General features: G+C 44.0%; 2 protein-coding genes across 2 annotated transcripts in view; one reads left to right on the forward strand and one right to left on the reverse strand.

The window, feature by feature from the left end:
* Positions 1–423: 423 nt before the first annotated feature.
* The window catches only part of LOC134572350 (rho GTPase-activating protein 11A-like), a 35,451-nt gene continuing 16,003 nt past the window's right edge, over positions 424–19,871 (reverse strand). Inside the window, exons 2-14 of the mRNA XM_063431273.1 lie at positions 11,347–11,490; positions 11,181–11,260; positions 10,226–10,322; positions 5,658–5,914; positions 5,293–5,456; positions 4,198–4,314; positions 3,388–3,468; positions 3,208–3,295; positions 2,659–2,735; positions 2,404–2,563; positions 2,223–2,328; positions 1,959–2,076; positions 424–1,787 (exon numbers count right to left, since the gene is read on the reverse strand). Coding sequence (XP_063287343.1) covers positions 913–1,787; positions 1,959–2,076; positions 2,223–2,328; positions 2,404–2,563; positions 2,659–2,735; positions 3,208–3,295; positions 3,388–3,468; positions 4,198–4,314; positions 5,293–5,456; positions 5,658–5,914; positions 10,226–10,322; positions 11,181–11,260; positions 11,347–11,463 — 2,337 coding nt within the window. The 5' untranslated portion in view covers positions 11,464–11,490 and the 3' untranslated portion in view covers positions 424–912. The remainder of the gene's footprint in view (positions 1,788–1,958; positions 2,077–2,222; positions 2,329–2,403; positions 2,564–2,658; positions 2,736–3,207; positions 3,296–3,387; positions 3,469–4,197; positions 4,315–5,292; positions 5,457–5,657; positions 5,915–10,225; positions 10,323–11,180; positions 11,261–11,346; positions 11,491–19,871) is intronic.
* Positions 16,984–19,871, forward strand: part of RASGRP4 (RAS guanyl releasing protein 4) — an 80,213-nt gene continuing 77,325 nt past the window's right edge. The window contains exon 1 of the mRNA XM_063431275.1: positions 16,984–17,163. Within this exon, the coding sequence (XP_063287345.1) occupies positions 17,141–17,163 (23 nt within the window). The 5' untranslated portion in view covers positions 16,984–17,140. The remainder of the gene's footprint in view (positions 17,164–19,871) is intronic.

The following is a 19,871-nucleotide window of genomic DNA, read 5'->3' on the forward strand; positions in this document are numbered from 1 at the left end:
GCCGGTGTGAGTAAGGGGGGCATAGCCGGTGTGAGTAAGGGGGCATAGGGCGGGGGGCATATGGTGTGATTATAGCCGTGTGAGTAAAGGAGGGGGCATCGCTGGTGTGAGTAAAGGAGGGGGCATCGCTGGTGTGAGTAAAGGGATGGCGGATTGCTGGTTTTCACAAGTGGGGGAGGCAAAGAAGCCAAACTAACTAAAAAGACATCACACAAAAAATGCTTATTAGTTAACTTTATGCTTGCATTCATATTTTCCCAAAGAAACCGCAGCTGCTAAACCCAAACGCAACACCAAGATTGACTGACTGAAGTGTTTGCACAGCAAAACATATACAATACAAAAAAATGATTTATTGTAAAACCGACAAAAGAGAAATTATTAAAACCAGCATTTCAAATGCAGGGAAAATTTTTTTAAAATACTAAATAAATTTAATTTAAAAAAAAAAGGTACAAATAAAATAAGACAGACACGAAAGGAGCATTTGAAGAGACTGATACTATGTTCCTGTTAGAAGGAGGAGGAGCAAACCATATGATAGGGAAACATTTTAAAAACATTGAGTAGACTTATGGCTCCAGGAAAGGATAATAGTTATATATTGCAGATCTGACCACCAGACTGTTTCATCCTATCCAGGACCATTCCATGGATACCTTCACGGACATACATAGAAATAAGCATTAAAACACATGAAGTACTTTCTAAAAGCAGACCAAATGAGTGCTGGCAGTTGGAGAACTTCTTGACTGATGTAAGGAGAACCACCAAATTAATGTCACAACCCCGAATGACCAAGATATTCTTTATAGAGAAATGTGGACAATCAGACCTGGTTACACAAAACCAGTGGGCTTACTATGTGGCCTATGGAGCCAGATGTAGATGGACCACTTCATCAAAGTGTGTTTATAAATCAATACAGTCTTCAATAATTTTAATGCCGTGTGAGTAGAAAGGGTTTATAGTGGAGATTTCATAATCGGGTAGACAATCCTCCATCAGTGTATCAAAACACACATCCTTTGACTGATCAAGGATGATATGCGTAAGATCACCACCAGAATCTGCTAGCTCTTCATCCAACGATGGTGTTGCTTGGACATCCAGACTCCGCTGACCCATGACACCAAGGGTAATATTTTTATGACTAACAAAAACTTGTCGGTTCCTGCCATTTAGAGTCTTTTGAGTGGGAAGGCAGTCCGTGTTTTTTTCTACTTCTATTCCTTCTGCAAAACCAATCCCACTCTCATGACTCAATGATCGTCCGAATCGTCTCGCGCCTTGGCGTCTGATTTTGTTTGTGGCAGGTTTTTCACAGTCTTTCTGTTCAGTCTCCACCACTGATGTTTGTGATATCCAAGGGAAGCTGAGCATCAGCTTGCGCACACTACGGTACTGTGCTGGGTGACCACTCTCTTTACTAAAAAGAGGAGGGCTTGGTGACAAAGCAGATATGGGGGAAATAGTGTGGTTTGAGGAGAACTCTGAAGTTGACTCCAAAGAGTGCTCAAATTCTATGACCACAGGTGTGTATTCGTCTGGTTTTTTAACTGCGCGGTCCTCCTGGATTATTTCTTCTGTGCTGGCGGAGGAATCCACAGTTTGGTAGAGAAGTTGTCCATCTTCCTCAACTTTAGCACAATCTGCCATATTCTCCGGCATGCTTAAGGAGCGACGTAATGTGCGTGACTTTTTCCCAGTAGATGGTTCCATCTCCACTGACTTCCAAGTGGTTGTAGTGCGCAGAGAAGTTCGGGAAGCAGATATGTCAGCGCACACTGTGGGAAAAAACAAACCAACAACTAAATTCAGGAGGGGGGGGGGGGGGGGGGGGAGGAAGAAACCCCCCTTTTTCATATTTTTTTATTTTAAATTATACATAAACCCAGTGATGTCGGAGCCCGTCCTGATCTGATACATCTGAAATGCTGACAAGTTATAACACATACATTGTGCTGCCTTTAGAGATGAAGCGGTAACTCGTAATTCTCGCCCATTGAAGATGGGACCCTCCAGCGCCTCTGAAACCATTCTCTTCATATAATTCCAGCTGCTTTCTTCTGGATTCTGCAAGGGGGGATATGCATAGTGTAAATTGTTTTAATGGTGTTAGTGTGGATAACCTTTTTCTTTATATTTTTTTTATAGTTTAGTGAAAGATATGGGACTACTTCCACCCTATACAGAGAAGGGTCAGTCGATGCATTACTCACTGGATTTTTAGCAATACGCGGCCGGTGAAAAAGTCGCAGTGAACTCCGTACTTTATCTCTTCTGTCAAGTTGACCAGGAGACACCGATACCAGTCCAGATTGGCCCCTGAAACAAATAGTTGTGGTATGTACAGGAGGGCTGCGTGCAAGTCAAAGTGCAGTCCTGTGTACCTACCCTCACCTGTGTGCTCTTTTACCACCCTCCTTCTTCTTGCCTCGGGCTCGTGGCACCTGCACTGGAGATTCTGGGGTCTGTGTAATGATTGGCGGAACCGCTGTGAGCTCGAGGAGTGGCCCAGGAGCCAGTGAGACGTCCAGAAACACATCTCCAATACCACTATCTTGAGATTAGGGGGAGAGAATGGACACAATACAGGTTTTCAAATAAACGCAGGGTGCTGCCCTGGACTGGCACCATTACCCAATTATTACTTGCCTGTTAATGGGGAATCTGCCAGGTCACACTGTTCTGTGCTAGGTAAACTGTCATCCGTAGGTCCCAGGAGTGACTTCCTAAGACAAGAGGCACAAAAGGGAGAGAAGGTAGAGACAGGAGCATACTGCGGCAATCTAGAAAGTCTATATTACATGAACCAACCACTAGTAATAATACAGACTAGAACGTGTATACTATGCTACAAGGTTAATTCAAGGCTGGTTTACGGGTTACATTTTGACTTCTTGATTGCAAAAAGTGTAGCAAATATATCACGTTACACTAGGTGGAGCCATTTATGTTGCACATTCCCCAGTCATACATTTGCTATTGAAATGCCACTTATATTCATTACTAAATAAATATATATTAGTAAACAGATTAATACAATATTAAAATGCAAATATGAGATATTAAAGGCAAAGTTGCCAACAGGAAAAAAAATAAAATTCTTCTATTAGATAACACAGTCATTCCTAAAAGGACTAGATTAACCCAAGGCTATCACCTCAGGCAACTTGCAATGCTCAGGCTGTGGAGGGTCCGTACCGTTTTTTTGCTGTGCATTGCTCTGTACACACAGTGTCCTCCGAGGCCTTGCGTTTTGTCTTGCATCGAATATTACGGTCTCCTTCATCTGCGAAAGAGGGAAAAACACGGAAAACGAGCCGATAATACAGGCGCATGAAGGACGGCTGTGGAGACTTGATAGGTGGAACCATCGCTCACCTGTGGCAGATACTCGATCTGGGGTCACGCTGGAAGAGACAAGTCCAGATCGGAGTTTGCTCAGGGCCTCATTAACAAGTCCTGACGGGACACAAGGAGGAGAGAACAGGCAGCAATTACTTTATAACCAAACGTATGAAACTATGGGACCATTATTAGGACCACAACCACTGGCATGTGTTCAAACTGCACAAAAATGTGATCCACTAACATTCGTGATTCCACGAAAGGAAGGTTGTGTGTTTTCTAAACATTTGTTAGTCTTTATAATTTCTTGTTTAGTGTTAGTGACAGGGACAAAGAAAGACCTTATTCAAAACCAACTATTGCACTTTAATAACTTCTGGTGACATTTCCGGCCTACCAGAGAGAGTTCTGGGTAAAAACCACAGAGTGCACAACATGCACACAAGTTAACAGCAGAGGGCGCACAACAGTTTGTCATGAGAATTGGAAAAGTGCATTTTGTCTACAACAAACAAACCAAAGTTAGCTCGAGGACCGTTTACAGACAGGAACCGTTTACGGACAGTCCACTTAAAATTTTAAGCCAGAATAGTCAAACTAAAAATGGAATTGGAGAATTCTCCAATGTGTTATTTTGCCCCCAAATTTAAAATTCACTTTGAATTCTGGACAGTTACCCTTTAGGGAATGTCCCTGGAAACGTATTATTTGCAAGGCTTCATTGTGTCCATTAGATAGTCTGCCTCCTGTATTAACTGTTAAGTGTTAAGCCTCACAAATAGTATTCCTTAGTTATATCTCTCTGTAACAAGTAAAGACATTTAAACTCTCCGAATCTCCCACCTCCCATACTGCGTCTGCGCCTCCTCCGATTATTTCCATCTGGAAGGCTCACAATGTCATCTGCCGCATCATTGGGAGGGAAGGAGATCGTTTCCAGTATAAATGGCGGAGTATTTCCTGTAATTAAATTAAACAGCCAGAAAATGTTAGTCTATTGAGTAAACTGCAGGACGACACAGACAGAAGGAGCTATGGGACACGGAGTATTTCCCTCCCACTGCAGGGTGACACAGACAGAAGGAGCTATGGGACACAGTCTGTCCCTCCCACTGCAGGACGACACAGACAAAATGAGCAATGGGACACGGAGTATTTCCCTCCCACTGCAGGGTGACAGACAGAAAGAGCTATGGGACACGAAGTCTGTCCCTCCTACTGCAGGGTGACACAGACAGAATGAGCAATGGGACACGGAGTCTGTCCCTCCCACTGCAGGACGACACAGACAGAATGAGCAATGGGACACGGAGTCTGTCCCTCCCACTGCAGGGTGACACAGACAGAAGGAGCTATGGGACACACAGTCTGTCCCTCCCACTGCAGGGTGACACAGACAGAAGGAGCTATGGGACACGGAGTCTGTCCCTCCCACTGCAGGGTGAGAGAGAGAAAGGAGCTATGGGACACGGAGTCTGTCCCTCCCACTGCAGGGTGACACAGACAGAAGGAGCTATGGGACAAAGAGTCTGTTCCTCCTACTGCAGAGTGACACAGACAGAAGGAGCTATGGGATATGGAGTCTGTCCCTCCCACTGCAGGGTAACACAGACAGAAGGATCTATGGGACACTGAGTCTGTCCCTCCCACTGCAGGGTGACAGACAGACAGAAGGAGCTATGGGACACACAGTCTGTCCCTCCTACTGCAGAGTGACACAGACAGAAGGAGCTATGGGACACACAGTCTGTCCCTCCCACTGCAGGGTGACACAGACAGAAGGAGCTATGGGACACGGAGTCTGTCCCTCCCACTGAAGGGTGACACAGACAGAAGGAGCTATGTGTACCCATTCTTTGGGGAGAGAAGGTGGCAGAATGTGTGCATCCAATTTCCCCATGTCATTCTGCATCCCCCAATGAGCCAGTTTGTCTGTACCTATGCTCTCTGAATGTTCAATCAGTGTCTGCATCACCGATGCCTGGAGCTGGATTTGCCGCTCAGTAGCGATTGTCAGCTTCTCACTCAAACCACTACAGAAGAAAAGATTTGGGGCCAAAACAACAGCCAGATTTCCAGAATCCATTCTGTTCTCATCGCTCCTGTAATCCAGAAATTCACAGGTTAATAAAGCTGACAGTGAGACAAGAGACTGCCTTCTCTCCAGCTAAATCATGTGCTAACATGGGTAATATTCCATTACATTAACCTCCCCACATACAGGAGCAGCCACGGTCATCAATGCTGGGAAGTAAAAGAGTACTAGCTAGTAAAGGTTCAGTAAAAGCTCTCTCATTGCTAACCTGGCTGCCACACTCTGTAGGAAAGTACAGAAGTATCGCAGGGTGCCCGCGTGGATGGCAGGAAGTAGACATGTCACCAGAGTGGTGGCCAATACCCGGTGCTCCTCCTCTAGAGTGTCCTGGATCTGGCACAAGGGGTCCTGTAGCTCCAGGGGTATGATGGGCATTGGGAGCTCTCTGAAAAACTGCTTGAGGAGGCAGGCCACGTCCCCAGGGTTGGCAGAGTCCACGTGGCATTTCCCAGACTCCAGGTCAGCCTAAGGGACAAATGTCAAAACGTGGCCCACATTACTTCCCCAGAAATGCAATATATCATATTTTCACAATGCGAGTACAGTTAAATTCCTCCTTTCTCGGGAAGGATTCCCCAAATTTTTCCTCTTTAACCCCACACCCAAAACACACAACCATAATGCTATGCAGCTGGCGACAGCGTCAATTTAAATGGGACCCTGAGAAAAATTACAACGTGGGGTTGTCTGTACCTAAAACCACTGCCTTTCCCCCTGACAGCTCCTTGTTAACCCATAGGAAAGATCAAATTTAACGGTCTGTGCGGAGTTATTACAGCCCCCATTTATAAACAATTCTGGCAGTGCGGGAGCATAGAATACAGAGCTTATAGAGTGTGTGTTTTTATCTGAAGGCGACTCTTGAGGGGTGGCCCCTCTGTATCTCCCATATCTGTTATTTGTAATTTGGAAAATGTAACAAAATAAAAAACAAAAAAATAGTTATTTTTAGAACACGTGAAACACTGTTGTCAGACTTGCAGTATATTTATTGGACGCACACAGACTGACACAGTGAAATCCTGTGCTCACTCCCATGCATGACACAGTGAAATGCTTCCTGATACATTAGATTTACTGGAGAATCCAGGTCTGATATCAGGTGACACAGTGGCAGTTCCAAGCAGCCTCCCGACCTCCAGTGAGATTGCTTTATGGCAGTGCAGTAAAACTAAATCTCTGATACATTACATTGACATGACCATTGGTGGCAGAGTGCCATGTCACCAATGACCAAGAGCCAGTGCAGACTGAGCAGGGGTTTAAATGTGTCACCAAGAACCTGTTTAAAGAACTGGAAGACTAACTACATCAGAGGACGCATGTATTTCTCAAACATCCTCCGCTCCACCCCATGTGGTCAGGGTGTCTTCCTCTCTGGCCGGAAAGTCTTGCTACACTTTGCCAGCAAAATCTTACACAAGTCATCGACAGACGATAGAAATGGCAGCCAAAGCTTCCAGGGGCTGAGAAGGATAAGACATTTAAAAACACAGCCAGCAATGGATCTTGTAAATCATAATCCTTACAGACAGACAGTACTTAACCAATATTATTGCACAGCTTCTATCCACAGCAGGTTATTAATATGGACAGAATATAATTAATACAGATTGACCATGACCCCCATCCCCCCCATTAATCCTATTACACGCTATTCTGCCATTGGCATTCATTAAGATCCCTCTGTGGCACTGACAGGGTTAACGCAGCCACCGTCTGAACGTTCTGTTACCGTGGGAAGAGAGAGAAATAGAACGGCCCAAACAAACTGCAAATTAAACATTTCAAGTGACTTTAATTCATATAATTTTGCCAGATGACACCTTTCACAGGCTGCATATCAGACACATGGGCACTAGTAAGTGGATGCATCTGAGGAGTCAAGACTGAGCATCCTGACGCATTTCACGACACTAAGACACTAAGAATTGCCATACTACTACAGAACATAACATGTTGGCTCACAGCAGCAGGATTTGTCCCAATAACTGGGAGCTATTGAGAACAAACCTTCCGGGGTTAATAATCAGGATTCTTGGGGGTGGGGGGGACGGCAAGGTTTGAAATTTTGGATCAGTGGGAGCAGGGGGTAAAAATTAGCAGGATAGTCAGCTCAGGACGGTTTGGACCCCCAACTCAAATTGTCCCCTACTGCGCAGTCCTTGGGGCCTCCTGTGTATGGAGGATGTCTCTGGTGTCTTCTTGCCTAGTTTGTGTAAGTCTTTACCTCAGGTCCGCCATTCTGTTTTTGAGGTCCATCTATTTCAGCTGTGTTTTTCCCCTGGCATTCTTTGGGGCCATGCGAATTGAAGAGCTGGTGTGACCGAGTCGCCAGCGAGAAGGGGGGGGAGGGGGCAGGGGGGAGTGCTTTTTGGTGATGTTCTTTGCATAGCTGACCATATTTGCGAGATTCGCCACTCGAAGACTGAAGTCTTTGGGAAGGGTGAGTGGGTCTACTTGTGTGCGGTGCTGGGTTCCAGCATTTGTCCTGTTTTTCCTTCTGTGAGTATCCTCCCTGAACTGGTTCAGCTGTCTCGCCTGGGGGTTCCTGCTGTCCTTGTCATCCATCTGGAGGGGAATGACCTGAATCACCATATTTATATTTGTTTTCCGAGATTGATGATTTTAACTTGCCTTTTAGAATTTAAAACTGTATTTAACCCCTTAAGGACACATGACGTGTGACATGTCATGATTCCCTTTTATTCCAGAAGTTTGGTCCGTAAGGGGTTAAACTATGGGATTTAGCATCTGCCATTAGGCGGGACATTGCACGCATTTTAGTTTTATTCCTACACGTACGCCTAGTTTAGTCCGAGGTTATTGCCAGTAATTTCTGGCAGTGAGCTCATAATCAGAGTGCCATGGAGCGCTGCCGTAGGAAACTGAACAGGAGGGTTTGTAGATTTGTTTTGGGTGTTCGGGGGATTCTGGTTCGCCATAGGGTCTTTGAGCGGGATGCCGCCAATCTATTTTGAGGGGACGAGGTGCACTTGACGGAGGTCAGGCTTGACCTCTTTAATCTCGACCTGCAGGAAGCAGTGGAACAGGCCTTGGGTGGTTTGGGTGGGGTCCCCCGCTGATTTTAGGCTTAAAACAGCGGGGTTGTGGCCCTGGGTGTGTCCTTGCCAATTCAGTTTGAGGGGCTAGGTCAATATGTGGAATGATGTGGTCAAGTTTCAGGTATCAACCTCCCCTGCTCTAAAGGGTTAACCTTAGCTTACCTGTTTGGACGTGCCCACGGAGCGAGGAAAAGGTTGGCTGGTGGTAAGCATTGGAAGGAAAAGGAATTTATGGTCGAGGGGGGAGGTGAGATTACGTGGTGCATAGGCTTATGGTCAGTATATTGACAAGGACATCGGGTTATACTGTATGACACTGTGTTAAGCTATTTGCCAAGTAATGGTTATTTACGTATGACGTTTGCTTACATTAAGGAAAGATAAAGATTAAAATAAATTATGTTTGTGTTATACCGTGAGGGCCAGCATGTCCATAAGGCGGCACAGGCGGCCGCCTTAGGGCACACCGGCTCTGGGGGCGCAAGGTTTCAGTGACCGGCAGGAGGGAAGATCTCCCTCCTGCCAGGCCACCTTCTAGAACCCCCGGCGCGGTGTGGGGCAGTGGTATGATCAGAGGCGGCGAGGGAGCTCTAACCTCTCTGCTTTCCTCCCTCGTGCGCCGTTTGCTGATACTGCGGGAGCCAGAATATGATGTCATATTCCGGCTCCCAGCATCAGTAGACAGCCCGTGAGGGAGCAGAGCGGGGAGATTAGAGCTCCCTCGCCGCCTCTGATCATACCACTGCCACACACCGCCCAGCAGCCCCAGGGACAGATCCATCATCCATACCAGCTCTCCAGGTAGGAAGGCTGGGTGGAAAATGCTTATTTATAAAATAATAATTAGTGAATGTGTGTGAACGTGTCTGTGAGTGTGTGTGACCGAGTGTGTGCCCGTGTCAGTGTATGATGAGTGTGCCTGTGTGTTTGTGAGTGTCTGTCAAATCAGTGAGAGTATGTTTGTCATTGAGTCTTTGTGTGACTATCAGTGTGTGTGTCAATGAATGAGTCTGTGTCTGTCAGTGACGTCTCTGTGTTTGTCATTGAGTGTGTGACTGTCAGTGTGTATACACCACTGAGTGTAGCGTGGAGGAGCAGAGCGCGGTACAGGAGCTTTTGTTTCACGGAGAGAGCACTCCCCGTCAGTCCGGCCGGGTACAGGAAACTGAAGCTCCTGTAGGGTATCTGCTCCGCTCGGCAATGCTACAAGAGAGGTAGGAGGCACACCAGGAAGAGGAGTGTGACCACTAAAGGAGTGGGGTGTGCACCAAGGGACACAGAGGGAATGGGAGAAAAACACTAAGGGGCAGGGAAGGGAGAGAACCACTAATGGACGGGGAGAGGAAAGGGTCTGGTTAAGAGGCACATAGGTGAAGATGTTTTTTTTTGGGAGGGGGAGGGGGAAATGCATCTTAACCTATGTACCCAAAAATCCTTGCACCGGCCCTGTATGCAGTATTTATCATATGTTATAAATGTTGTGGCTTGTTTCATCCATACTACGTTGTTTGCCATTATTTGGGGGGTAAGTGGGATAGTTCTCTGTTTTTATGCGGCATCACGATTCCCCAATACGTACATACAAGTGTTTGTTTTCTGCAGTTAACTGCCTGGGAAGCTCTGTTAAAACATGATTTACAGGAACTATAAGGAGCCAGTATATCTCATCACAGAATTCAAGTAATGCCAGGGGGAGGTGCGAAACCCATACCTTTAGCGCTTTGATCCGAATTACCGATCCAGACTTCCGGAAAAGGCCCTCGGTGCCGAGGTGATTACGGAGGAAATTGCAAATGTCCACCAATAACCTGCAAGGATAAATATGCTAATGTACCTATTAAAAATAAAGAATAATGCTCTACCAAGTCGTTCGTAAAATTCATAAAATAAAGGCAAATTTAGACAAAATGCTTCGTATTGATAAAGCGTTTCTAATGATGGGGGGGGGGGGGAAATAAATGTAAAAATCCAAACGCATGTGTTGTCAGTACACAAAGACCAAAACCAGTTCTCTCCTGAATCCTGGATGTTTGATGTCAATATTGAGGTGAATGGAAAGTCAGAGACATTCCCAAGCTAGTTCATAGCTCTCACTTTGACTCTTCCAAGAGAGATCGACAGACTCACTTGTAATACTTGGAGACTCTAAACACGGGAAGAAAATACGTGCAAAAACAGCCTTTAGATTAATGAGAAGTGTATCCAAACCATTCACTGAGCCTTAAAGAGGAGCGGTCACCTCCCAGGATTTATAACATTATGTTTTCTTATCTCTATATGTAACCAATATAGATCTGTGAGGTGTGAAAAATAAAATGTAGAATTCTACACCTCTTTATCCTGTAACTGGGCACCGCCATTTTAGCTCCCTGTCAATCATTGTTATAAAGCTCTGCCCTTTACACCTGGCAGTCAGCATAGAGAGAGAGCAGGAGACCTGAAACAATGTTTCTATTTCTCCTCTTCATTTGCAATGTGTGCCCTGGCTGTGCCTTGTCTGAACTGGATTATGAGGTAATTTAATAAATATGTAAAAGAAAACAGAGCAACCCACAAAAAAAAATAAAAAATTATGTCCCCACCAGTATGACCTCCGTGCTATTCCCCCATCTCACACACACAGACTGCAGATTCTGTAAGCATTTTAGATGACCTTTAACACTCACTGAGGGATGTCCCCCTCCGACCTGCAGAGGGGCAACACAGGAAGAGGAACGCCGAATAATCTATCGCCAGACGTCTTCTTCTAGAATTAAAAAAAAACAAAAAACAGTTCTTATAAATCCAGTAAATTCATATTAAGGATAATAAACCAGAGCAGCGTTCACCGACCTGGCTATCGAGACTCAGAGACTTCTTCAGAGGGCGAATCTTAATCCCCAACGACTTCAGATACTGGATGATGACGGTGGAGGGTCCAGCTAACCCCATGATCCCTTTAATTATCATTTAGGGGGGACACTTGCCTGTCTGCTCCTGAAATGTAAACATACCCAAGATTTACTCTATGACCTTACAGAGTCACAGACAAACCACTAGGACCACCAACTAACCCAGTCTAAGCACTGGTAGGTCCTACACTTATTAAACATATGATACGTGTGCAGAATAGTGTGAAAAAGGGTTATATTAAGCTCAGTGTTGCCTGTGGTAAGGAGGACCTACACACTATATGGCACTATGCCAGGCTGGCAACTCTTAGACAAGTTATATAAAGAAACGCTAAAAAAAAAAAAAAAAAAGACCATGCACAGCCTGTTTTATTACATCTCTGTGTATTATCTCTGTGTATTATCACATTTAAATGGTTTGTAGAGAGGTCCTTTAAATGTACATTCTAGCTAGCAAAATTTAGGAATTTGATATCTTTTAAAACTCTATTTTGTATCATTTTTGCAATAAATAAATGTTTAGCAGAATTTTGCCTACTAACCCGGCCTTCACTGTGTCATTACTCCAATTCTAAAATACTTCCTACTTGCTGGTTCCTTTCTCCAATCAGTCTGCACATCCTGGCTATGGTGGCACTAAAAACTCGGGGACGGGTTGGGGGCACAGGAAATCCAGCTACTGCTACAGATTCCCGGGACTTCCATAAAATCCAGATGTTGCCTTTATTCTCATTCTGAGCTAACCATTTCCCAACATTCATCAATACAATGGAGCGGACACATGAGCAGTTATAATATCGTAACCACCCAGGACGGACGGAGGTTGTAACTGGGTATCAGAACGTAACCACACAGGATTATGTCATATGTAATGCAAGGAAATGTCAAAGTTTACGCAAAAAAACAAAACCATAGCAATAGATGCACAATGCTAAAAAACAAAAAAAATCAGGAGGTAGTATTTAGGTAAAATAAACAATATACTCTGAAAAATCCATTAAAAAAAAGACTGATCTGTAAAACTGGTAAAATCAGGAATAATTAAACTTAAACATTAGAAGACTATAAAAAAAATTGATAAAAATTCAGGATATACAAAGAAAAGAAATAAAATTTTAAAAAAAGGGAATAACACACTTATGCACGTATAAACTAATTGTTACACCTTATTAAAAGTTCTACTAAATAAACTCAATCAGCATAAAAATTCACAATAAACTCATTCATACTACAGACTAAGAAACAGCGCAGACATAAAAATACAGTTTTAAATTCTAAAAGGCAACTTAAAATCATCAATCTCGGCAAACAAATATAAATATGGGGATTCAGTTCCACCATATGGCCATATTGTGTTAAGGGCACCACTACTCCACAGTACCCCAATCTCTGTGGGTCCTACACTAATTCCAACATAGGGAGACGTTAAACAGTGCTTAATAAGATAACGTGTATTTAAATAATCTGTTGGAAGAGCATCATAGAAATAATAAATAAATAAATATTATATATATATAAATTGTGTCTTCCAATGCAAATTTGTATTGTTTTTATAAGTTTTACAGATCAGACTATTTGATGGATTTCTATAGTATATATTGTTTATTTTACCTAAATACTATCTCCGGGTGTATGGCGTGATGTTTTTGGCGTTAGCACTAGGTCTTTATAGGGGACTCTTTACCAGTTTATATAGAGCAGTATTTAGAAGATAATTCCCACTATCCCACTTTCTTTTACCAAATAAAAGCATGTTGACGAGACACGGTATATATTTGTCTGATTAATTTCCCACAATTTCCAGTTGAGTAAAATATCCAAGCGATTGAAGGCAACCAAATAGAGAATCCCGAAATATCAGAGTGAACCCTAAATGTGCAAATACAAACTCGACTAATTCAGTACCCGATAAAATTAGCTAAAAAGATCGAAAAAGCTCATGTAGAGCAAAAACCACATTGAGCTTGTATTTGATATGTTCTGAGGTTTCTGCAGATGTAATGACAGTAAAATACTTACACGCAAAACAATTACTCTAAATAAAACTGAGTCCCCTAAAACCACTATTTCCTGCCCTCACACCACGAACAATACACTCCACAGTTCACACAGCGCCACCCGTGGTGTAAGGGTAGTAGTGCAAATTCCCTTCATTTAGAGTAGGGGTCCTCAAACTCCCCAAGATGTTGCTGAACTACAACTCCCATGATTCTCAGTCTATGTAATTCAAAGAATCATGGGAGGTGTAGTTCAGCAACATCTGGAGGGCTGCAGTTTGAGGACCCCTGATTTAGACTGATGTTTAAAAGGACACTCCACACACACAAAAAAACTTTAGCTTACTGAAAGCAGCTCTGCCTCATAACTCAGTTAAGGGCTCTGATTGGAGTATTCCCTGGTACGGTCTATCCTCTGGGCGGGGATAGAAGGGGAGGGCTTGCAATGGCTGCAGATAAGAGATCTGCAGCTTTTGCAAACTTTTTAGATTTACCCCCAATGAAAAGTTTATGCAGGTTTTCATTTGGGGTTTATCTGCCCTCAGCTTGTCATTATTCTGAATTCGTTTGGAAAGAATTTGTCATCGAGATATTTTTGTGCAACCCAAGGCCACGATTAAACCTGTTAGGACATTCATTCGGAGAGCTCCAGAAATTGGAGCAAACCACACGCACACCTGTCCAAAGGGCCGCTCCACATAAACCTGTGCTCCCATCCCATGCACATTTCTTTATGAGGACAGGCTGTACATGAAGAGGGCTGCCCTGCAGTATGTAGCAACACAACACAAAAATAATCAGGGCAACACTTTTTATGTCCTGGCCAATCTCATAAAGAAGAGATGACAATACGGTGTGTCAGGCAGTCCTGCACCAAACAGGGATTATTCTTTAAACAACAAGTTGCTTCACTTAAAACTCAATCCCAGAATCTAAGCCAAACATTTGAGCTACGACTACAGCAAAAAAAAAAAGAATCTTTTAAATCTGCTGTTTAATGAATAATGTTACACCTGGAATCAGAAATTAATTAGCAATCTGTACACTTAACTAGGATCAGCACTACGGTATATGTTGGTGTCTCAGAATCCATCATAATAGAACTAAGATATCAGACCTGGAGCTTTGCAGGAAACTCTCAGATGCAGTTTCAGTTTAGCTTGGCAGCTGCTAAGGCTACACCATACATCCTTTGCACACACCCATAACCTGACCCAAATTATCACATTGCACTGCATGCTGGGAAAAGCCCCCCCCCCTCCCAACACACACAAAAACTGGCCTGGATTTCCTGATCAATCGTTAGCAATCTAACAAATCTAAAAAAATATTTATTTTATTTCTCTAGAATTAAATGTTTACTGGTTTGAAAAGTAATTAAAAGTATAAACTTGAAAAGAAAAATTACTGCAGTTGTCAAACACTGTCTAAACCTGTCCTGGTAACGTGCGGTCATATCCCCCTACATTAGATATAAACCCAGCTCTGCCTCCACCTGTCCTGATAACATGCGGTCAGTCACATTACATTATATATAAAACCAGTGCTAGCTGAACCTGTCCTGATCATAAGCAGTCATTACATTATATATGAAACCAGCGCTGCCTGAGCCTGTCCTGATAATATGCGGTCATATCTCCCTACATTAGGTATAAACCCAACGTTGTCTGTGCCTGTCCTGAATACATGCGGTCATATCCCCCTTCATTAGTTATAAACCCAGCGCTGCCTGAGCCTGTCCTGAATACATGCGGTCATATCCCCCTTCATTAGTTATAAACCCAGCGCTGCCTGAGCCTGTCCTGAATACATGCGGTCATATCCCCCTACATTAGGTGTAAACCCAGCGCTGCCTGAGCCTGTCCTGAATACGTGCGGTCATATCTCCCTACATTAGGTATAAACCCAGCGCTGCCTGAGCCTGTCCTGAATACGTGCGGTCATATCCCCCTACATTAGGTATAAACCCAGCGCTGCCTGAGCCTGTCCTAATAACGTCAGATCCCCTAGATTAAATATAAACCCAGCACTGTCTGAGCCTGTCCTGATAACGTCAGATCCCCTACATTAGATATAAACCCAGCGCTGTCTGAGCCTGTCCTGATAACATGCAGCCAGATCCCCTACATTAGATATAAACCCAGCGCTGCCTGAGCCTGTCCTGATAACATGCAGTCAGATCCCCTACATTAGATATAAACCCAGCGCTGCCTGAGCCTGTCCTGAATACGTGCGGTCATATCCCCCTACATTAGGTATAAACCAAGCGCTGCCTGAGCCTGTCCTGATAACGTCAGATCCCCTAGATTAAATATAAACCCAGCGCTGTCTGAGCCTGTCCTGATAACGTCAGATCCCCTACATTAGATATAAACCCAGCGCTGTCTGAGCCTGTCCTGATAACGTGCAGTCAGATCCCCTACATTAGATATAAACCCAGCGCTGTCTGAGCCTGTCCTGATAACGTGCAGTCAGATCCTCTACATTAGATATAAACCCAGCGCTGTCTGAGCCTGTCCTGATAACATGCGGTCAGATCCCCTACATTAGATATAAACCCAGCGCTGTCTGAGCCTGTCCTGATAACATGCAGCCAGATCCCCTGCATTAGGTATAAACCCAGTGCTATCTGAGCCTGTCCTGATAACGTGCAGTCATTACATTAGATATAAACCCAGCATTACATTAGATATAAACCCAGCCCTGCCTGTGCCTGTCCTGATTATGTGCAGTCATTACATTAGATATAAACCCAGCACTTTCTGAGCCTGTCCTGATTATGTGCGGTCGTTACATTAGAGATAAACCTAGTGCTGCCTGAGCCTGTCCTGATAACGTGCGGTCATCACATTAGGTATAAACCCAGCACTGCCTGAGCCTGTCCTGATAACGTGCGGTCGTTACATTAGATATAAACCCAGCACTGTCTGAACCTGTCCTGATAACGTGCGGTCGTTACATTAGATATAAACCCAGCACTGTCTGAACCTGTCCTGATAACGTGCGGTCGTTACATTAGATATAAACCCAGCTTTGCCTGAGCCTGTCCTGATAACGTGCGGTCGTTACATTAGATATAAACCCAGCTCTGCCTGAACCTGTCCTGATAACGTGCGGTCGTTACATTAGATATAAACCCAGCACTGTCTGAACCTGTCCTGATAACGTACGGTCGTTACATTAAATATAAACCCAGCACTGTCTGGGCCTGTCCTGATAACGTGCGGTTGTTACATTAGATATAAACCCAGCTCTGCCTGAGCCTGTCCTGATAACGTGCGGTCGTTACATTAGATATAAACCCAGCTCTGCCTAAACCTGTCCTGATAACGTACGGTCATTACATTAGCTATAAACCCAGCTCTGCCTGAACCTGTCCGGATAAAGCATTATTAGATATAAGTGTTGGCCTGGGTCTGGCTGTTTCTAGCTGCATCGAAGGGTCGACACATTTAAGGAGGGGTAAAGTATTTGAGGCTGAGTGGGGTTTGTGGTGCATTTCGTAAGTGTACGGCTCAGCTCTTGCGATTCAGAGCTCGCTGTTCTTGCCTCTCTTCTGGTAACTCACAAACACAGTTCCTCTTTAGGACAGACACTCCCTGTCACAGCGTGTCCCCATCGCTCTGCACTCTGCAGCTAATGCCACGGAGGGTCTTTACAAAACCATAACCTGGGTCCTGGGCTTCGCCTCTCCACGGTTGCCAACGACTGGCACTGCCAAGCATACCATCCCTCACCATGAATCGCAAAGACAGCAAGAGGTGAGCCTGTTATTGCTGGGTGCCGTGGGAGATCCTCATTAAGAGGGTGATATGACTAAATGTGTGGTTTTTCTGCCTGTGTCTGAGGCTCCCAGTCTTCATGCGGAGGGCTGCCGGGACCCTCAGGGCTCTGGTACACCATTAGTGGCATGCACCCAAAGCCAACGATTCTCCGTGGCTGCTTCCTGATTCTGTGAACGTTCTGCTTTTTGAGTTTTTGTAGAAATTATGAGGAAAGCTGAGTGTGAAAACTTGCTGCTGCAGACCTAGAAAATCGAAATTTAGCTTAAAATACTCAAAATTGTGACAATAACCCACTTTGCCAAATCCAGTGTTCTGGTCTAAAATTTGACGTTGGGTTTTGAAATCATTACAATATAATGTTCATTGAAAAACTCCCAGCAGGTTCAATTAAAACTGGATGAATGGGCCATATTCACACAGGTCGCGGGTGGATGTAATAATGCAGGTAGGGGTGGGTGTCAGTGGGTATATTAATAAGGGTGTGAGTGGGTGGGTATATTAATAACGGTGTGAGAGAGTGGGTATATTAATACCGGTGTGAGTGGGTGGGTATATTAATAACGGTGTGAGAGAGTGGGTATATTAATACCGGTGTGAGTGGGTGGGTATATTAATACCAGTGTGAGAGAGTGGGTATATTAATACCGGTGTGAGAGAGTGGGTATATTAATACCGGTGTGAGTGGGTGGGTATATTAATACCGGTGTAAGTGGGTGGGTATATTAATACCAGTGTGAGAGAGTGGGTATATTAATACCGGTGTGAGTGGGTGGGTATATTAATACCGGTGTGAGAGAGTGGGTATATTAATACCGGTGTGAGAGAGTGGGTATATTAATACCGGTGTAAGTGGGTGGGTATATTAATACCGGTGTGAGAGAGTGGGTATATTAATACCGGTGTAAGTGGGTGGGTATATTAATACCAGTGTGAGAGAGTGGGTATATTAATACCGGTGTGAGAGAGTGGGTATATTAATACCGGTGTGAGTGGGTGGGTAAATTAATAAGGGTGTGAGAGAGTGGGTATATTAATACTGGTGTGAGAGAGTGGGTATATTAATACCGGTGTGAGTGAGTGGGTATATTAATACTGGTGTGAGTGGGTGGGTATATTAATACCGGTGTGAGAAAGTGGATAAATTAATACTGGTGTGAGAAAGTGGGTATATTAATACCGGTGTGAGTGGGTGGGTATATTAATACCAGTGCAAGAGAGTGGGTATATTAATACCAGTGTGAGAGAGTGGGTATATTAATACCGGTGTGAGTGGGTGGGTATATTAATACCGGTGTGAGAGAGTGGGTATATTAATACCGGTGTGAGAGAGTGGGTATATTAATACCGGTGTAAGTGGGTGGGTATATTAATACCAGTGTGAGTGGGTGGGTAAATTAATAAGGGTGTGAGAGAGTGGGTATATTAATACTGGTGTGAGAGAGTGGGTATATTAATACCAGTGTGAGTGAGTGGGTATATTAATACCAGTTCAAGAGAGTGGGTATATTAATACCGGTGTGAGAGAGTGTTTATTTTAATACCGGTGTGAGTGAGTGGGTATATTAATACCGGTGTGAGTGGGTGGGTATATTAATACCGGTGTGAGATAGTGGGTATATTAATACCGATGTGAGTGGGTGGATATATTAATACCGGTGTGAGAGAGTGGGTATATTAATACCGGTGTGAGTGGGTGGGTATATTAATACTGGTATGAGTGAGTGGGTATATTAATACCGGTGTGAGTGGGTATATTAATACCGGTGTGAGTGAGTGGGTATATTAATACCGGTGTGAGTGGGTGGGTATATTAATACCGGTGTGAGAGAGTGGGTATATTAATACCGGTGTGAGTGGGTGGGTGTACTAATATCGGTGTGAGAGAGTGGGTATATTAATACCCGTGTGAGTGAGTGGGTATATTAATACCGGTGTGAGAGAGTGTTTATATTAATACCCGTGTGAGTGAGTGGGTATATTAATACCGGTGTGAGTGGGTGGGTATATTAATACCGGTGTGAGAGAGTGGGTATATTAATACCGATGTGAGTGGGTGGATATATTAATACCGGTGTGAGAGAGTTGGTATATTAATACCGGTGTGAGTGGGTGGGTATATTAATACTGGTATGAGTGAGTGGGTATATTAATACCAGTGTGAGTGGGTAGTTTAATACCGGTGTGAGTGAGTGGGTATATTAATACCGGTGTGAGTGGGTGGGTATATTAATACCGGTGTGAGAGAGTGGGTATATTAATACCGGTGTGAGTGGGTGGGTGTACTAATACCGGTGTGAGAGAGTGGGTATATTAATACCGGTGTGAATGGGTGGGTATATTAATAAGGGGGTGAGTGAGTGGGAATATTAATACCGGTGTGAGTGGGTGGGTATATTAATACCAGTGTGAGTGAGTGGGTATTTTATTACCGGTGTAAGAGAGTGGGTATATTAATACCGGTGTGAGTGGGTGAGTATATTAATACCAGTGTGAGTGAGTGGGTATTTTATTACCGGTGTAAGAGAGTGGGTATATTAATACCGGTGTGAGAAAGTGGATAAATTAATACTGGTGTGAGAAAGTGGGTATATTAATACCGGTGTGAGTGGGTGGGTATATTAATACCAGTGCAAGAGAGTGGGTATATTAATACCAGTGTGAGTGAGTGGGTATATTAATAGTGG

This window comes from Pelobates fuscus, chromosome 9, assembly GCF_036172605.1.
Source record: "Pelobates fuscus isolate aPelFus1 chromosome 9, aPelFus1.pri, whole genome shotgun sequence".
NCBI lineage: Eukaryota > Metazoa > Chordata > Amphibia > Anura > Pelobatidae > Pelobates > Pelobates fuscus.